The 19,759-nt window shown below is 38.1% G+C and overlaps 2 protein-coding genes across 3 annotated transcripts in view; both read left to right on the forward strand.

Moving 5' to 3' along the window:
- Window positions 1-6,578, forward strand: part of AK7 (adenylate kinase 7) — a 29,592-nt gene extending 23,014 nt beyond the window's left edge. Inside the window, exons 16-18 of the mRNA XM_066551814.1 lie at window positions 1,167-1,387; window positions 3,490-3,648; window positions 5,369-6,578. Of these exons, the coding sequence (XP_066407911.1) occupies window positions 1,167-1,387; window positions 3,490-3,648; window positions 5,369-5,419 (431 nt within the window). The 3' untranslated portion in view covers window positions 5,420-6,578. The remainder of the gene's footprint in view (window positions 1-1,166; window positions 1,388-3,489; window positions 3,649-5,368) is intronic.
- Window positions 6,579-7,090: 512 nt separating this feature from the next.
- Window positions 7,091-19,759, forward strand: part of PAPOLA (poly(A) polymerase alpha) — a 43,825-nt gene continuing 31,156 nt past the window's right edge. For both annotated transcript variants that reach the window (XM_066551237.1, XM_066551238.1), the window contains exons 1-5: window positions 7,091-7,342; window positions 15,724-15,894; window positions 16,511-16,577; window positions 17,896-17,977; window positions 18,440-18,549. In XM_066551237.1, the coding sequence (XP_066407334.1) occupies window positions 7,335-7,342; window positions 15,724-15,894; window positions 16,511-16,577; window positions 17,896-17,977; window positions 18,440-18,549 (438 nt within the window). In that variant the 5' untranslated portion in view covers window positions 7,091-7,334. The remainder of the gene's footprint in view (window positions 7,343-15,723; window positions 15,895-16,510; window positions 16,578-17,895; window positions 17,978-18,439; window positions 18,550-19,759) is intronic.

A 19,759-nucleotide genomic window follows, 5' to 3' on the forward strand; every position in this document is an offset into this window, starting at 1 on the left:
GATTTTTTTGAAAGAAGAAGCTGTAAAATAAGGTTTATCATGTAGAATTATGTTAGTTCCCTCCTCAATTCATGCTCAGAGTTTGGATTTGAGGTCCAAATCACAAACAATTTAACTCTTGGAAAAATGGTATTAGTATTTGAGAGTCTGATTCTACCCGAATTGGTGATTAGAAAGAACTGGGAAAAATGCTTTGCCAATGACTCTCAAAATAACTTCCTAAGGAACTGAGCAGCAGGGGTGACTGGATTCTCATCTAAATGCTGTATTATGAGTCTTCTTTTTCCCTCCATCTGCATGTCTCCTTACCCACTTCTGTGCTTTTACACCTTCCATTTCCTGCCCCTGAAGAAGTCCTTTACCCCAGTATTCTCTCCCTCAAACGTCCACTTTTCCTCTTTTCCATGTACATTCCTGTACTGTTTCTGCCTCCACACACTGATTGCATACAGAAACTAGAGAACCCTGGAGAAAGTCTTCATTCTTCTGTATTTTTTCTTTTTCTTCTTTCTTGTCAAGTTTATTGTGCAAGTAACTTCCAGCAATTAGAAGTGGAGAAGGAATAAATGAAAGAGAAGGTCTTGTTCAGTCCTTGTGTTCCTACATGAAGCTACAAATTTGTTTTGTAAATACAACACAGTAAGAGATTGACTAGAGAAATTTCTGTATTTGTAAATCTGTATGAGAAATGTGAATTTGTAAATCTGTATGAGTGAAAACATTGGAGTTTGTGCCACATCCTAACAACCTATTGTGTAGCATTCAGGGGGGAGAGAAGGACAAAACTGATGGTTTTGTGCATCTGGAGAAGTTGACATAAATTGGTGCCAGGAACATATCTGAGAGATGGTAGTTAACCTCTTTTTTGGGTTTCAAAACCTAGGCAAGCTTCAATCGTTAAACAGTAGTTTTAAAATTTATTTTAGTATGTTTCTTCCTTACATCAGCTAAAAAGGCAAAGTATTTCAGCTGAAACTGGTAAAGAAAATCAGATTTAGAAAACTTCATTCTATGTAACAAAAAAATGACATCTATAAGCAATTGGAAATAACATCTTTTACTTGAAAATTCAAATAACATGAACACAATATATTTTTAGGTCTTGCATAATACTTGAGGATAGTTGACAAAACCTTGAAATGGTTCTCTCTTGTATTATTTAAAAGATATAGCTGTATATGAAGATTTTGAAAACAGACTTGCTGTATCAAAGATCATCAAGGAAGTTGGAGAACCTCGGAATTATGGTTTGACAGATGAAGAAAAGGAGGCTTTGCAACGCCAGGCAGCTGAGGAACACCTTGCAAAAGAAGCTAAAGAAAAAGCTGAACAAGAGCGTAAAGAAGATAAGGAAAGGGAAGAAAGAAAGGAGAGATGGGAAGAGTGGGTAGGTTAATACAGTTTTTTGGGAAAACATTATTATTTATGTGTTTTAGATGACTTCAAGTAATCTGTTATGTAAATACACTTGGGAAATGTAGCATAAATTCTCTTGTTCCTTATATCCTAATTTAGGTTTGGGTTAGGCTATCTCCACAGTGCATTTTAAAGCCCATCTTACATAATCTGCTTTTTTTATTACAGATATAGCATTTTTTTGCATTTTAGTATCAGCTTGTCTTTAAAATACTTTTATGGTACTCTTGCTGCTGCTGTGCTGTAGCTCTTCTATTTTATCATTTATAAATATCTACTACAATCAGTGGAGACTTTCCTTACCAAGTCGAACAGGACTTTTGCATTTGCTCAGTTTACTTCTAAGCGCCTGACTAAGGCTTAATTATCAAACTAGATTTTTAGCTCAACACTAACCCAATCTTCCAGCCTACATTGCAGAGAGGTTTCTGAGCCTGCAAGAACGTGTGTAAGAGCTGAGTACTCGGTTGGGTAAGGACTACCTGATGCAGTCTGAAGGATGGTTTTTGTTTGCTACTAATCTAATAAGTACTTGGTATTTAGGCTAGCTGACCCCAGAAGACTTGCTCCTGCTGCTTTTTCCTTATTTATCTTTCCACACCCAAGGACAATTTAGTTAAATGACCTGAAATTCGTACTGTAAGAATGTTTCTGTTCACACCCAAAGTCAGGCCGTTTCACCGGAAGGCAAGTCCATTGTCTTCTTTTAGAGTTATTTAAAAACAAACTGATCCTTCCACGGAGAAGTCTTTTTTTTATATTTGAATGCCCATACACATCTCTGGGGTAATAATATGCTGAAATTACTGACAATTAAAGAAGAACTTACATTCCTCTGATGTTGGCTCGTATATAAGGGTTTTCTAATATCTGATTATTTACAGCTTCATTCAACATTAAACAGCATTTTGTACCCTGTAAAATTCGTAAGAATAGCTAACACATTTTAGCTAGATTCAATCCAAGCCATCTACCTTTAAAAGTGCAAACTGCATTTATCAAAGCTGAAGTAGGTGTTAGATAAAACGTGTGTTTAAGGTTATCCTTTAAAATAGGCAGATGATCAGATCTAAGCAACTGTTCATTTGTCCTTGACACTATAAATTAGCTGCTGTCTCCGAGAAGTGGCCAAAGACCACTTGCAAGATTTATTCAATAGCACTCCTGGATTGTGTGAATAAGGTAAAAATTGGTGTATCTGTTTTATCTGAATATTGCTTTTGTGTTACGCCTTGAGTATAGAAAAGCAGTTTTCAGAGTATCATCTGTTTGCTGTGTCTCTATATGACTCAGGCTACTGATGAATAAAATGAGTGAAGAGAGAGGACAATGAAAACGAGTTGGAGTAATCTTCTGGCTAAAGCTGCTGCAAGTATGCATGCTACTAAGTGCTATTGGATGTAAGAAAGAAAAGCTTGCAGCAGTTATATTCCCTCATCCCCCTTAGTTTTTGAGTGTAAAAATATAATTTGATTTAACCTGAATTCAGAAATAAATTCAGCTGGTGGAAACAGATGTATTTCACTGTGGTTTTAGTGTATTTGACTCTCAAGCCCCTCAAAAACATCAATGAAATACGAATAAAACAAATAAAGGGAACTAAAGAGAAACAAACTCAACACAATTAACAAATTTAAAAATTAGAAAGCCAGGGCTCTCTACTGAGTGAAAATATTCTCCTTCCCTCCAGTTAAAATAAGCCTCAAGAAACAACCCATGTTTTACAATAGCACTAATTTTTGAAGTGCTACAGTGTATTTCAACTGTTTTGCCAAATACCTTATGGAAACAGGACCACTGGAAGACTTGAGAATAAACCTCCTTTTAGGTGTTAAGAAAAAAAAATCATTTTAGTAAAGAGATTATGTCAGTCCTTATAATGTTCAATTCTTTGCCCTCAGTGTGTTGTGTGCTCTAAATTTAATAAGCAGTTAGTAATTTTTACTGTCAACTTGTTCTTTAAAGTTCTGTCTACAGCTTCTAAAACTATTTTTCCCTCTAGACCAGCACTATTATTTAGCCAAATGTTATTTGATGGATTTTATAAACATTTTTTTTCTTTATTAATTGTAGAATAAACAGCAGGAGGAAGTGAAAAAACAGGAACAAGAGTTATTGGAGGCCCAATCTATTCCACTACGAAACTATTTAATGAAAAATGTCATGCCAACACTTATGCAAGGGATAAATGAATGTTGTAGGATCAGGCCAGATGATCCAGTCAATTTTCTGGTAAGGTGATTATGTTTTGTTTCTTAAATATTTTTGAATACTTATATAGACTCAAAGAATCTCTATTAATGAAAGGACTTAAATTTCCTCCCCACTTTCAGGATGGTAACTAATTAATGATTAGAATCTGCAATTCTGGTGACCAGCAATTATAGTGAAAATTAAAACCCAGAAACTACTCCTCATGGGATCAGTTGATACTGTGTATCAAGGGAAGGATCCAGTGTTGTTAAACAGTAATAGGACAAAAATCACTACCAGAATCTGTTTCCCCTTAGTACGTGCACTCACCACATCTTATGTACCCCGACAATTCTGCTGTGCCATAGAGGATTACAAGTTAAAGAACTTTTTTACATTAGGCTTTCATTTCCACTAGACTGATTTGTGCCAATGAACCTGTTATGATATCTGATAGCTGGAGTTAGGTGCCTCAAAAGAGGGTCCACAAACAAAGAAATCCCTGAGCAATTACACCCTTACAATCTAGACTTCCCATCCCTCACAGGACATCCCTCATGGGACCAAGAGCTCTGTGAGGCTCTGAGATCTGGCTGCCCTTCATTGGTTTGCTGTCTGTTACCAAGGGCTTGCTAAAGGGTCACCTGTACACCCTCTTAGGTCGGTTTCAGTGGGCTTTAGGTTGGTTCTGTTTCTTACAATCATGTGGTTGTTACGGTTCATATACCATGATCTATGGGCTGTCTACCCCAGCTATTAATTTTTAAGTAATGTTTAAGCTGCAGCTTTGTCTATTCTATTATTAATGTTCAAATTGTTAGTGCCAGGTTTCACTGTAATCCATCTTTGACTTAAAAACATAACCATATGGTTCAGATAAAGTTCAACCTGCAGCCTAAAAATTCTAGCTACTTATGCCTACTTTCAAATGATTTAAAATTTTTAACTCTTCAGAAAGCAGGACATCACTCTCCCCCCCGCTACCCCCACCCCCCCTGGCACAACTGAACACATTGTCATAATGATAAATGGAATCTCTTTGGTAATTGCCTTCACAATACACACATAAATAAAGGAGAAAATCCTGTAGGACATTCACAGACTAATTCCCGTTGCAAATGACCTCAGGACAGTATCCAGCTCAACTTTGGACTGCAAGCAGGGTCAGGTCATTGCATTCAGACAGGAATCTAGGTGCTGTAACGTTATTGCTGTGCTGCTGTTCTGCCTGCACGTCCTAACCAAGCTGTTTATAAGCTGAAACAGAGCATTTTATTAATCAAGCAAAAGCTTAAAATGAAAGGAATGGTGTTACAATGCAACTTCAGGCACTAAGGGATGTTTTCTTTTTGCCTACTGGTGACAGCTACCTGTAGCTGTAGGAGTATGAGATCTTCCCTCATAACTGCATAGCTTTTAAATATCAGGATCAGTGGGTACAGAAATCAGGTTCTAGGGTGCTCCCTAGACCTTTCCTTGGACTGACAAAAACTGTTATAAATGGCTCACTTCCTTTTCTTGCCCACGATAGAAACAGTGACTGCTATGAAGAGGGTGAGTGAGGTCAGTGTTATTTTGGATAGTCTTTGGGGGAAAGAGATTTCTCTGACAGAGAGACATTTTTTGGTGTAAGTTACATTTAACATGTTCTGCAGTTTTGTTTAAAGCAATATTATCCACTATATGTTCGTTATTTTGCATATATTTTGAAGTTGGAGATGTGAAAATAATTGTAATTTTGAAACTATTCTGTTTATAGGCAGAATATCTCTTCAAGAACAGTCCTGATATCGACTGGAATAAACGTTAAATCCTAGCAGCAACAGGAATTGTGAAACAAAAAGGGAGAAAATTCCTAATACATTTTAGATAAAAAAGACTTAGTTTCTCATGTTATTTTTGTTTAGACTTACTATGCAGTCTTCATTTTTATTTATCATACTTTATTACTATTTTGTACTGGATGCTTAATCCTCTTCTATAACATTTCCATTTGCTGCATGTATTGATTGATACATTTACACATCTGTATATTATTTTCCTAATCCTTAGTGAATGTAGGCAGCTAGCCTGAGAAAAACTTTTATTAAAAAATTTATTTCTACTGAAAAAGGAAATAAATAGAAGCAGCAAACTCTCTTATTTCCCCTCCCAGTTTGCCAAGAGGCAAAAAGTCACACAATACAGTCTTCTTGTGCTGCTCTGAAGACTTACTGGTTAACAGGTTCCCAGCACATGTATGTCATAAAACCTGTGTTTAACTTTGGTACCAAACACATGGCTGTAGAACTCATTTAATAATCTTCAGCATTCAACCCTAGATACATATTTTCTAGAGATTCTTGAAGAATCTAGAGTTTCCAGCACATGGCTGTCCTTCCCAATTTTGCTGACTTCATCCAGCTGTCACAGGAACCATATCTGTGCTGACTGAGCTGGAAGTGATTGCATACTTGGTGTAAAACAAATACAGGATTTTGTCAAAACAGAAGGCAAGGACGCTTTGTGCAAAAGGAGGGGGGGAAAGTGGAAGAGCTGAAAGAATAGTGACATAGAAACATTTGACAGCTATATTGTCTGTAACTTTGAGTATCAGAATTTTAGACATGTTAATGCCTGATGTTTTTATTCAGATATATTAGTGTTTTTGAAGAGTATCTTATTTCATCTGTTTTCATAGTTACACAGACAAGTTGGGAATAGAATTCAGAACCATCATCTCCTACTCTAAAGAAACACATGTTTTTGTGATCTATATGTCCTATATACTGTCAGCTAAACTCACCATTTGTCCTGTGAGGCAATTGAAGATGAAATAATTGGTAGCTTTTGACACTTTTTTGTGTCAAAAGTTTGAAAGGGTTGTTTTTCACAATAAAGATGACACTTAAAAGGAGAGGGTAAACAAGGTTTTCTCTAGTTACTGTAATGCATTGACTTTTCTAACAATAAAGTTTTGAGCTGCTCTATAGAGTGTGACTTTCTTATAATATTCTGAAAGTTTATGCATACTACTCCAGGCAGACATTTCAAGAACAACTCTTACAAAAGGATCCGTTTGCTTTGCGCAGGGCACGAAGGCACAGTGAGCCCGACGGGGGTAGCCAAAGCCACGCACGGGGCTGCCTCTGAACGAGCCCCTCCCGCGCCTAGAGCGCCGGGACGGCTCCCGGAGACTCTGCGGTGCCGGGGCCAACCGAGCCGAGCCGAGCCGAACTGAGCCGAGCTCGTCCCGTCCGCTCCCGTCCCGCCCGGCCCCGCGCACGCACCGCCCTGCGGCCGTTGGCGCTTTGTTTTCAAACCTCGGCCGGCGCCGCGGCTGCCGCCGCCGCGACTACGTTCCCCAGCGTGCCTCGCGGCCCCGCCTCCCTCTGCGCATGCGCGGCCGGGCGAGCGTGCGCGCCATGCGGGGGTGTCCGCCGCGCTGCGTCAGGCCCCCCCCCGCCCCGGGACGTTGCTGTGGTAGCGTCCGGGCGCCATGTTAGAAGGCCGGAGGGGAAGAGGCGAGTGAAGCGGCAGCCGGGCCCGGCACAGCCGCTCCCTCCGCTCCCGGGGCCTGGCCCCGGCCCGTGCCATGATCGCGGCTCCCGCCGCTCCGCGGGACGAGTGACCGGTCCTCAGGCGGCAGCGGTGGGTGAGGAGGAAGAAGAAGAGGAGGAAGGGGACGACGCGGCGGCGGTGGTGGCGGCGGCGGCGGAGGAGGAGGAGGAGGGGCCGGAGAGACGATGCCGTTGTAAGTCCGGGAGCTCGCGGGACGCGCTAGGGGCTCGCGTTGTGCCGGCCCCGGCCCGGCGCTCCCCACATGCCCGGGCCCTTCCTGCCGGGGCTCGGGCCCTTCCCCCCCGCGCGGTCCCCTCGGCCCGGGCGCTTCCGCTGCCGCAGTGTGCGGCCCTGGCGCTGCTGCCCGCGCCGCCGGAGCTCCATGCTTTCTCGCCCCCCATCATGTGAGCCCCGGAGGTGATAGCGATACGCCTTTTGCCTTGTTGTCGCCGCCTTTGCGATCTCGCAGCGGCAACGTGCGGGACGGGGAGGACGCGTGCGGCGGCCTCCGCTCGCTGCTGCTGGGTCAGGGCGCACGGAGGGGCGAGACCCGCGTGTTTGTCCCTCGCTCGCCCCGGCCCTAAGGGTGAAGCGCTTTTCCCTCAGCCCCGGCGAAGTCTCTCCCGCTGTGACCACGCGGGCAGTTTTTCCCGTGCCGTGGCAGGAAACCCTGGGCCGCTGGTTCCAGGGGACTCCCCGAGCCCGGCGTGCTGCCCTTGGAACCCCCCGCTCTCGGCGGCTCCGGGCAGCGCCCCCGGCCGGCGGACGGCCCGCGCGTCCCTGCCGCCGGCAGCCGGGGCGCTTGTGCGCTGGCCGTGCCGTGCCGTGACCCTGCTGGCAGTCAGGAATAACCAAGTGTGACCTTATTCATCCCAGTTTGTTCGCTGATTTTTTTTATTTTACCCCACCTCTGGCTTTTTTTTTTTTTTCTCTTCCTTTTTTTTTTCCTTCTCTCTCATTGCTTTAACGAATTTTTACGAATTCTGATGGAGACGACAAAACTTGAAGCTCCTCAGTCCTGAAGTTCATAATCTTAGTATTTTATCACATTATAGAAATCGAGGGAAACAGTAGGTTATCAAGTGACTTTTCAGAATAAGGCATGTTTATCTATTTTGCTCGGTTGGCCTGTTTGTTTGGTTTTTTTGTTTGTGTGGTGTTTTTTTTTTCGTTGAAGGAGAAATATAAAGAGTTTGTGATTCTACACTCTCTCACTGTTACAATTTGGGATTATTCACTGTGGTTAAAAATATGTCAACTTTTAAGAGGCGAATAGCCAGGGTTGTCTGTTGTGGTTGTTAATTCAGTCTGAAAGTACTGCAAAGTTAGTCATGGGGTAGATGACATGATAGAAATTTATCTGAGAGGATTTATGGCAGGGAAAGAACCAGTGGGTGAATGCAGGAAGGAAAATGGTTATGCTGAGTAGGTTCTAATGGTTGTATAACGAAGCGCCAATGTCTTTATAGGTAAGTTTTGCACATGTTAATTATGGCAATGAAAAGTACCAGAAGTCAGCTTTTGAAGTCGGTTAGGCTTTTCAGCCTCAGGAAAATGGGAGGGTATTTATTCCACTTGCTTTCATTCTTAGCTTATTTTGTTGTGACTACATAAATTCCAAAGGGTTAGTAACAACATTCAAAAGTTTGGGCTACTTTTATGTGTTGTAATAACAGCCATCTTCAATTTTGAAGAGTTCAGAATGATTTGATAATTTCTCTTGATATAGGTGTCTATGATACTTTAACTAGAAGCACTTAAATAACAGTACATAGTTACAATAGCACCAAGTTATTTCTATTTTCAGTGTAAACATTACTTGGCAACTTAACTAGTACAGGAGATTTATTGTAGTTAGCAAAAATGAGCCTTTTTCAGTTTATGCATTTGTTCTGTCATTTGTATGTTTGACATTGTTGACTTGGTATCATCCAGTCAAGACTTTAAAGTGAGTATTATAATGTCACTAAGTAGAAATGCTGGTAATGCTAATTCTTGAGTTTGTGAAGTGAAGCCTCTGACTTTAGAGAAAAGAAGGAGACAGCTTGGGAAAATTTTTCCTCTGTAATTCTTTCCAGGCAGTTGACTCTGTCTTCTGGATGATAATATTTTTGAGTGAAAGTGGAACAACCCTATGTTACTGCCAAAGTTTCATGGTAACAAAATGTTCTTTTTTTTTTTTTTTTTTTTTTTTTTTTTTTTTTTTTTTTTTTTGCCTGACCTTTCAATATGTTGTTCAAACTTCGTTTTCAGCCCTGGTGTTTACAACTGACAGGCCTTGTCAGAACTGATTTCTTATACAGCCAGAGGTTGTCATTCTTGACTTGGAGTTCCGGGTTCTCCAGAGTTCACCAGTGTTCATATTGCACTCATTAACAGTATGATACAAGTAGAAAACCAATCAAATTCTTCCTGTACGTGGTACATCAGTAGTAAGACTGCTGATGCTGATATCTGGCATTTACAGAAGCCTTTACTATTTTTTTAAATATTAAAATTTATCCTAGAAACTTATGTGACTTTTTGTTAAAATTCTCATGTGGGAAGCGCTAGGAGCTGTATAAGGAAGAAGTCTTCAACAGAAAAGCTGATTACAAACAAGGATGACTATTTCCCCTGTCATAAAGATATATTTTAGTGCATGGTTAGGTATAGAATAGTCCTGTGCATTATCTGAAACATAAGATACCAGGGAAGGATGAACTCACTAAGCTGTTCATGTGTTTTGGTTGGATCTGGGGCTTATACAGAAAGGCTTCTGACTCAGTGAAGGTGGAGCTATGTTTATGAGAGTGATGATTTACTCTTTGCATGTAACCTGGGGCTTTCTAACCCTCCAAACTGAGAAAATAAGAATCTGTTTCTTGGTAAGGTGCTGAACATCTGTGTGTGCTGAATTCATGGCAAAACATTTTTGAAATGTTTTGTAACCAGAAGTGGAAAAATGCTTTGAGTCATATACATGAACATTTAAAAGTGCCATAAGATCTATAAATTTTAAGTATTATTAGTATTGCTAACTTCTCTATTAGAGTTTTGGAATGTCATTAAGAGTTATTCTTTCCAGTAGACAGTCAAGCTGATTCTCACTTCTGAAGTAAGACTTCTCATTTTTTTCTTTCACTGACCTTTGCTGTAGATATAGGCAAAGTCATTGTTTTCTTCACTTTTCATTAGAGACTGTCAGTTTACATGCCAGAAATACAGCACTGTATTTAAAATGCCTTGTGCTGCCTGGGAATGGGTAAGAAGTGTGTTTCTGAGCAGAGGGAGTTGAGAATTTTATAGGCTGTTAGGAAAGGAATTCAATTATTCTTAACTTTGCAGAGCAGTAGACTGACTTTAGAGGAGTGGTTGCCATAACATAAAGTGATAGCTTTCTTAACTGAGAAGCAATTAATATAAAAATGTGTGCTGAGGATTAGATGCAAGGATATATGGTTTTGCAGTAGCTGTCAGTCTTCCAGTATCACTCTAAAAAAGGACTGAGTTTATACCTGTTAGCGTAAAGGTATGCACAGAACTTGGAAACCCAGTTATTTTGGGCTGAGCAAATTTCACCACTGAGACAAATTATTCTCTAAGCAGTGAAATGCTTTGTGGGATTCCTAGTTCATAGTTAATAGTCCCTGTTATCTTTTGATTCATCCTTACTGAATTTCTTAAATTGCTGTTGAGTTTTTTGTCTCCCGTATAGCAATAAAAATAGTTTTTGGTTCAACTGCTGCCTGTGCAGTTCATTAGCACTTTCTTTTCTTTAAACTTGAGAAACTTTTCCTTCAACTGTGTTAGTAAGACTATTGTGGATGGGTTTTTGTTTGCACATGCTGCCTTTCCTGTTCTTCTGTGTGAACAGAAGAGCCAGAGAGCTCAGGAGAGTGTCCAAGGTTAGCAGAATGTGTATGAATGACCATTTGCCATAGGTGAGCCTCTTCTGTACCCCTGTTACCTGCAATTGCTCCAATGTCTGTGTTCAAATCAGTGTTTGTTTTGAACACCTCATACTGACAGTTGAAGACATCATTCATGGCCTGAATGGTCCAGTAATATTCTGCTAGATATTGAAACTTCTATTCAGGGGGGACAGCTGTATTGTCTTAAACATTTGAAACATGTGTTCCCCAGTAACTGATTTGCACAGCCTTCATTGATGTTTCCTGTCTAGATTTTTGAAACTTTGTGTGGAGTGATGGTGGAAGCATTAAGCTGGAATCTTCACTCTGAATTGCCAGTCACTCATTGCTGAAGGAAATGTAAAAAGAAGCAAAACTCCTCAACGGAGTTTTGCTGAATCTGGACACAGTGGAGCTTGAGCTCCATGAATTTAGCTCCAGCTAGTCAACCAGATGGTGTGATGACCAGTATTGTTTCAGGAATCTGACTTGAGTGTCTTCATCAGCAAATAAAAAGGAATACATTTTGCTGAGCTAATCAGTAGAGGCAAATAGAGAAGTGAGGATAATCATTGAGAATCCTTGTGTATTTTGTCTTAGTATCTGGATGAGTTTGAAACTTAGGGGGATTTAAATTGTTATGTTTTGTTCAGTATAATGCTATGTATTTTTAATATTTCAGTTTGTTGTTAATATTTTGTTTGTATTGTCTTTTATTTTTGTGATGTTTTCCAAATTTCAGGAGCATGATATTTAGGTAGTGTGGTGCTGAAGGCAACTGTATTTTGTTTGTGATAAGAAATTTAAATTCTTAACAGAAATAGCACTACAAATAGTACTGTTAGAATGGATGTAGAATACAGGGAGAGAAGAAGAAAAGTATTTAGAAAGACAGATTTTCTTGTGGGGGTAGAAGTTGGTTTAAATACAAAGCACATCTGAAAAAGTTCAAGACAGGATTGCTGATTTTTCTGAGGATGAAGAAAGGTTCTAGTGTTGTAAAAGCAAACAATAGTACAGAACTTGGAATTACTACCCAAGTCTTAGTTATATATGGGACAGTGTTACATAGGTACAGCTGCATTTGTGCTATGTTCAGTTTAAATGGATGTGTCAAGCTATCACCTGATCTTCAAAGGATGCACTGTAATCCCTCCACTACTTTAGAACAACATTTAGTCACTTCCATATAAAGGAGTTTAGAGGTGTATGCTCTGGAAACTGTAAAGCTTCTTACAAGCTTTATTTGTTTTTGTTTTTGTTTTTTTTTTTTTCTTCCACTTCTGCACTGTTTAAAATGGGTTTTAGCAGTGACCATATAGCCAAGGTCTGTTCTTTTAGTTTGGTAGTTACTGGTAACAATATAAAAAGATACTGCCTACCAAAACTTGAAGTTCTGAGGAAAAAGTTTGGCTGCACTGCCTTCAGCTTAACACAGATTAGATTGTGTCTGTATTTTTATATGGGGAAGAAGGACATGTATGTTTCTTGCTGATTAAATTGATATTTGAATCTGAAATACTGAATCATAACACTCTAGAATAAATCCACTGTAGCTGTTGCCCAGCTTGCACATGGTAAATTGTTAGTATAAGTTCTTCAAAAATTCAGATTAAAGCAGAGCTGCAACAATAGCATGTTAAATTTAACTCTATATAATTTTCTGTGACTTTATTTTGTGTTTGTGCAGTTGACAGATAGCTCATGGTCATCTCAGAGTGATAGGATGATCTTCATGTTTATATGTCGTTGACAAGAAACAAACCCCAAAGCCGCAAAATGTATCTTAATATTCTTTGTGATCTTAAAAAGAAATGCTTAGGTTTTTTTTTTTTTTTGTTTGGTTGGTTTGTTTATTTTGGTATTTTGGTTTGTTTTTCCTTTTTTATTAAAAACCAAAACCAAACAACAAACACAAAAACCCAAAACAAAAAATCCCACAACTCAACAAGCCCTAGACATGCTTTCAGTTGTGTCAGACCCAGATGATCTGCCAAATCTGCTGTTGTCAAGAGTGAGTAGCTGAGATGGAACTTCAGTTGTTGTTTAATACTCTGCTTTTTGTTAATGTGTAACTTTAGTGAGTACCAGAAGTGATTTACCATCAAGGTATTGACTCCCCAGCAAGGCTAATCTCTAATCCGTTTGGGTAGGAGGTTAGCACTGATACTTCCCTGGCTTTTCACCTTTCTCTTTGAATAAAATTGGTAGCTTAAGATCTTCTCTAGATGTGTCACAAGCAAAAAGTAGAATGTCCATAAGCCCATATGTGACTAAGGGAAGATATTTGAGTGTGAGTATGATCTCCATGGAATGTAGGAGGCAGGGAGAGGATATACCTTTACTTGTTTATATTAACTTTATTGCTGCCTTTTAAATGAATACATGAACAGAATAAGTTACTTTATTCTGTCCTTCATTAAGTTTAACAAACTTTCTTGTCATACCATTTTTTTCTTGAATTTTCCAAAGGAATTTTTTTCATATTCTTTGTTGTGCTACAGAAACCTTAGACTAGAGTTAACTGAGCAGGTGTAAACAGCAGAGCTTCAATTTAAATGTTTTTATCTGGAAATTACTTATGTTCTCTTCCATGTTAATATATGTTAACTGTCTTCTGCAGCTGTAAAATCTTGAAGGCAGCTGTGCTGAGAATTGTTACACACTAACCCAGTGAAAGGGTACTTACTAACTCTTCAGTGCTCAAAAATAGGTGAAACACTTGTGTTGGGGAGGTCCGGTGCTGTTGATAGCATCGTTATTTCATTATTATAAAAGTAAATGTAAGAACTGTAGCTGGCTTTATGTAAGTTCCCAGAGATGTGTATCTGGTGATTGATGTAATTGGCTGTTTGAAGCTGTTGTTTTAGTGAGCAGTTTCAAAGCTTGTTCATGCCCTGTGGCCGTGCTCTGGTGGTCCTGGAGGGGCTGCAGGAACGCTGGTTTAAGTCATTGCAGTGAGGTGTTTTGAAGGCAGAGCTGCACATTGCACTGCCAGGGCTGTGTGTAAACCACACTAGGGAAGAGAGCTGATGTTTGGCTGGGGTTTATGCACTGTATTTTATAGACACTGTAAAGGACTATGTTTTAATTGTTAGTTCTTGAATTTGTGAATCGTGGCCCTTACAACTGGGGGAATATAGAAGCCTCTGTCAGCATTGGCGACTTCAGAAATTAGCTCAGCAGAATCTGGTTTTGAGTGACATTGAGTCTTTTTTGAAATACAGTAACAGCACCTGCCAGGCTGTGTTTTGCCAGCCCTTTTAATGAAGTCTAATATCTGCTGAATTGGATTCAGTTTCTTGCTAAGAATGGGTGAAAATTAGAGTTAGACCATCAGGAAATTTTTACACAAAGCTAAAATATTGATTGTTTTGTAATACTGCTTTAAAAAACCTGCAAAAGTAAACTGAAAAGTCTTAAATTAAAAAGCATATATTTTTTATTTCAAAATAACAGTTGGCAATAGGGGAGAAAATGTAGTTCACACAACTTGCTTTGTGGTATAAGTTAAAATATTCAAAGGATGTTTGTACATTGACACTGTTTGTTTTCTGGCTGCTTTTTTAGAGGCAGTTAAGTGGCTGAAGGTACTATTTGTGTTGACATTCCTAAAGTTTTTTGGTTTTTTTTGAAGAGAAGAAAGTTTTAGAAGGAGCAAAAAGTTTTAGGGGCTTCCTTAGTCCTTAACTTGAATTACTGTTTTTTGTAATTCATCTGAACAGATTTTTTTTAAAAAAATGTTTTCATTGACACCTAAAGTCCTAGGATGTATATGATTTATTCAACTCCTACCAGATTTTTTTATTAGCTAAGGGATAAAAGTATAAAATAATTTTCCCAGACATTGCCCTAGTCCCCACAATTACTTGACAGTTAATTTTTTTAAATGTGCACTTTTTAATGTGTTTTTCCTGATGTGCCTTGTTTTGGTTTTTTTTTTGTTTTTTTTTTTTTTTTGCTGATGAGTGAAGGGACATGTGCTCAGGCTTGCATTGTGACTAAATTCTTGATTGCAAACCAATTATAGTACTTGGAATCGTTATTAAATGGGTTTAACTTGTGGAAAACTATATAATGTTTTGTGGGTTCTTGTCAATTTTTAATTTTTTTAATAGTCTTTATGGAAATGAGGAATGAAATCTTGAGATCATGGTGACAAATAATGGAAGTAAAATTGAAGTATTGCTTTAGTTTTTCCACATGTAATAGGTAGCTAGCCTTGTGAAAATAATTCTCATTTTGTATGATAGAAATAGTATATAATAGGTGTAAACATGCAGGACTGATACTAGAGCAGTATGCCAAGGAATGTTATGCCTGCCAAGAGTGGGATTTTCACTTTTGTTATCAGCTTGACTTTTTGACATGAAGGATTCTCTTTGCTTTAGGCTTTATGAAAGTGAAGGAACCCAAACTGATAGAGCTTTTGCCCTAGTAGAATGAAAAAAAAAATAAAGGGGGAAAAAATTGAATGCATATTAAGAGTAGATGAAAGGTAATTCTGTTGGTGTCCTTAACAGGACAGATTTAACAGTGATTTGGGATGAAAGTGCTCAAACTAGGCTTAACTTCTTTTTTTCTTAGTATGTATCTCTTGTCTCTTGTCTACTCTGATGAGAAAAAATAAATTTCTTTTGTTTTGTTTCTGTCAGTAACTTTATCTAATTGCCTTTATTAGTCCCGTTACAACCCAGGGATCACAAACACAGCAACTACAGAAGCATTATGGCATTACCTCACCCATCAGTTTAGCTGCCCCCAAGGAGTTTGACTGCATGCTTACCCAGAAATTAATCGAAACCCTAAAACCTTATGGCGTGTTTGAAGAGGAAGAGGAGCTGCAACGGAGGTGAGTGAACACTGTTTTGTGTCCTGTCATAAGGTTCATCTGTGACTCTTGTAGACCAAGTGTGTGTGTGTGTTCTTTCAAATGCTTTCTTAAAAGCCTACTGGAATTGTAAACTTAATTTTTCTCAATTAAGAGTAATACCTCAAAACACAGAGAGGAATTAAAATGGCCTTTAAATTTAAGAGGCTGGTTTGCATTTTTTCCCCTTAATTACTACTTCATTGTCGTGGACCTTATACTTTTTTTCCTTATTAAGCTTTCTTTAGGGTTTTTATCCCCCCTCTCAGTACTGCTTATCACTGTTCTTTTAGATGCACGAGTTATACAAATTACCATTTTATTTTGCAAATGAGTTGAATTCATGTGTGTATGCCTTGCATGCTTTCATTTTTTTGGAGCTTAAATCTCTTGAATGTTTCTAAGGGGCAAAAAATAGCGGGAATGTTGTAGGAGTAACTCTCTTTCAGTATATATGTATATATAACAAGATCTCTAATTAGATCTGTAATGTTACTCAAGTTGGCTTACTGTGTAATGATGATCACATTATAATGATAAGAACTTCTACTAGTTTTGTCTAAGTTTGTAACCTGTCATTCTGCTGTTTTATTAATAGGATTCTAATTTTGGGAAAATTAAATAACTTGGTAAAGGAATGGATACGAGAAATCAGTGAAAGCAAGGTATGGGTGTACTTTACATGGGGTTGCCAATATTGTGTTCTTAAGAGTGCTGTAGGAAGATTACTCTAAAACACATTCTTGTACTAAGTGGGATGAACCTTAGATTTGGGGATCAAAACAGATAGATACCATCCTTGTGTAGTTTCTTTTGTTTACAAGCAGCATTGCCCCTTCATAGTAGAACCTTGTGAAAGAAAAAAACTGATAGATGTAACTTGACTTTTTCTCAAAATTCATGCATATAGTAGTCTACTAATCACAGGCTTAGAGTATTTGCCTTTGTGAAACAGTGCTTGATCTTAAATTGAACTTCCTGCATCTTTTTGGTCTGTGGTCTTTTTCTTTAATGTTGTTCCTGTAATGTTACTTTTGTACACTGATAATGCTGATACTGTTTTTGCCAGGTCATAGCAATCACTGCTCTCACACTTGTTTTTTGAAGGGTATAGACTTGTGTGATTGTAGGCTTTTTTTTAAGAGGAAACACCTGATTTTTTAAGCTATTTTGCTTTGAGTGTATTTGGGATTGTATGTTTTCTGTACACTTTCCTTATGCAATGAGAATTTATATATGAACAAGATTATGGGCAGGGACAGCCCTACTATGTGTGACTTGGTCCTTGAAAACAAAATAGTAAGAATATCATGATCCATGTAAGATGGAAAGCTGCTTAAGTTAATATCACGTACATTGCAAAATAGAAGTTTTGCTTTATTTTGTCTTCTGTGTAAACAAACATTCATGTAGGGTTTCAGGTTGTAGCATTGCATCCTGTTATGAAAGGATAGCCCTCTTTGCCCACAGTGCTGTGGATTCAACAGTTTTTTAAAGACTAGGAATTTAGTAGGTGTACCTAAACAATTTAAACATAAAATAAACGCCTTACCTAACCCCAAATTTTTATTCAAAGGCTGTGGTACAAGTGTCTCTGAAAGTAATGTAATAAACTTTAGAGTAGGCTGTGTTTTGAGTTGCTCTAAATTGGAATATTTTGTCTATTTCTACGTCTGTCTAAAATGCCTGAGTGGTAATCAAAATGTTTGATCTCTGTAATATCACAAAGCTGTTGCACCTGAAGTGTAGAATTAGTGCAACAATTACCAGGTTGGAGGTGGTAATGTGTAATGTGGTTGAAGTGTTATAAATGATTCAAGTGGCAAAGGTATCTCAGTCTTTTCTGTAAATACTGAGATTATTTCAGTAGTTCAACAGCATAATTTTTGTGCAGTATTTTTCCTCTTGTTTGAAAATAAATGGTTTGTGTTGTTGTCAGTTGTTAAAGTAAAATAACCTTTTTTTTTTTTTTGCTCCATTTAGAATCTTCCGCAATCGGTAATAGAAAACGTTGGAGGAAAAATTTTTACATTTGGATCGTATAGATTAGGGGTTCATACAAAAGGTAATTTTCCTTTTGTGATAAAAATCCATGTCTTTGAGCTAATGACTGATCTTGCTGTATTTTGAGGTGGTGTTAGATTTCTTAATTTTTTTGGTTAACCATCTCTAGTCTTCATTCTAAATAAAAGAATTATATTCCTATATTATGTTTTCATCATGAATTGAGAAACAAAGTTGAAAATGATTTAAAGACAGAGCAAGTTGTATACTTAAATTTTCATGCTTTGTTCTTTGAAAATTGCACGTGTTCCACAATTGAAGCAAGAATGTATGTATGTGTTCTGTATGCTTATTGGCCATGAATTAGTTTTCATTTGGTTTGACTTAGTATTTCAAAAAAACCTTCATTCCACGTGATGAAACTAAATTTTACTGCTTAATTATTAATAAAAATATATCTATTGCTGGCATTCTATGCATGTGAAGTATTGAGTAATATACTTCTGCTAATCAACAATTTCAGGTGCTGATATTGATGCCCTGTGTGTTGCACCAAGACATGTTGAAAGAAGTGATTTTTTCACATCATTTTATGAAAAGTTAAAACAACAAGAAGAAGTGAAAGATCTGAGGGTATGTGGAACACCTGGTACAGCTTGTTGACCTGAGGATTAGGAGAATTCTGTAGTGAAAGACGTTGCATTAAATAAGTAAATATTACTTCACCGTTAAGACCTTCTTTAAGATTTTTTGTTAACCTGGAGCAAAGCCTATCGTAAGAGTTGAAATAAATAGAGGTCCTTCCAAATTTTCTCTGGTCTCACTTAATAGATACACTTAAAAATTTGAATGGCAGAATGTTCTCTTAGGATGTGTGTTAGTATTTCTGCTTATTCTCTAGAAGCAGGCAGACACAAATATAAATGTTAGTTTGACAGGGTTCAGGACTAAGCTTGTTTAGTTTTAATGAAGGTTTTATGCTGCTTTTTTATAACTTCATGCTTACATAAACAGTAATGGTGATTGATATTAACTAAACTTTTTATATTGGCTGTCAACTGTGCATTTGAAAAGGGAAGCTATGTTTTTAGCGTGTTTTGTTACTAAACGCTTGTGCATGATTTTTAGCTTCTAAAGATGAAGATTTCCCTTATAGTAGTGGAAGACCATACTAATGCAGTATTTTGTTTGTGTTACACCTCAGTGATACACCCCCCCGAGTCAGCTGGTGGGAGCTTTAGACTTGATATTGGCTCAGAGTAAATTTTCTCTGCTCCAGTTTTTTATTTTTTAGATGAAGATAGCTGCTGGCAAGTCTTTGGTTTAGTCCTGCTTTCATAAAATAAATGGAACTGACTCTGCAGCATTCTTCTAATCTATGCATCCTGTAGTTGGTAACTACCAGGGTAGTGCAAACATCTTGTGGTAACACTATATGCACTGAAACAACTGTTTTCAATACTTTATCTGAACACATTCAGTAATCTTTAAATTGACATGTATTTATTTGAGAGGATTCAGATTTTCAGGTTTCCATTCACCTTTACTGTAAACTCTTAACTCCAGGTAATGTAGTTGATTAAGCAGCAAGGTATGTATGGTATCCAGTGTAGCACTGTAGTGATACAAATAACCTTTATGCCAGGGTGTCATAATACTTTTAAATCATTCCAGCTAGTATTTGAGGTTTGTACATCTCCATCTTTAGAGGAGCATAAACTTTCTTAGTGATTGCTGTAGTGAGTGTGAGACGCTTTAAATTTGATTTTTGCTTAGGGTCGATCCATCCTGCCAACAAGTAATGTTAAGATAACCTTAACTAAGGGTTGAGCACAGGCAGTAG

This window comes from Molothrus aeneus, chromosome 6, assembly GCF_037042795.1.
Source record: "Molothrus aeneus isolate 106 chromosome 6, BPBGC_Maene_1.0, whole genome shotgun sequence".
In the NCBI taxonomy this organism is placed as follows: domain Eukaryota; kingdom Metazoa; phylum Chordata; class Aves; order Passeriformes; family Icteridae; genus Molothrus; species Molothrus aeneus.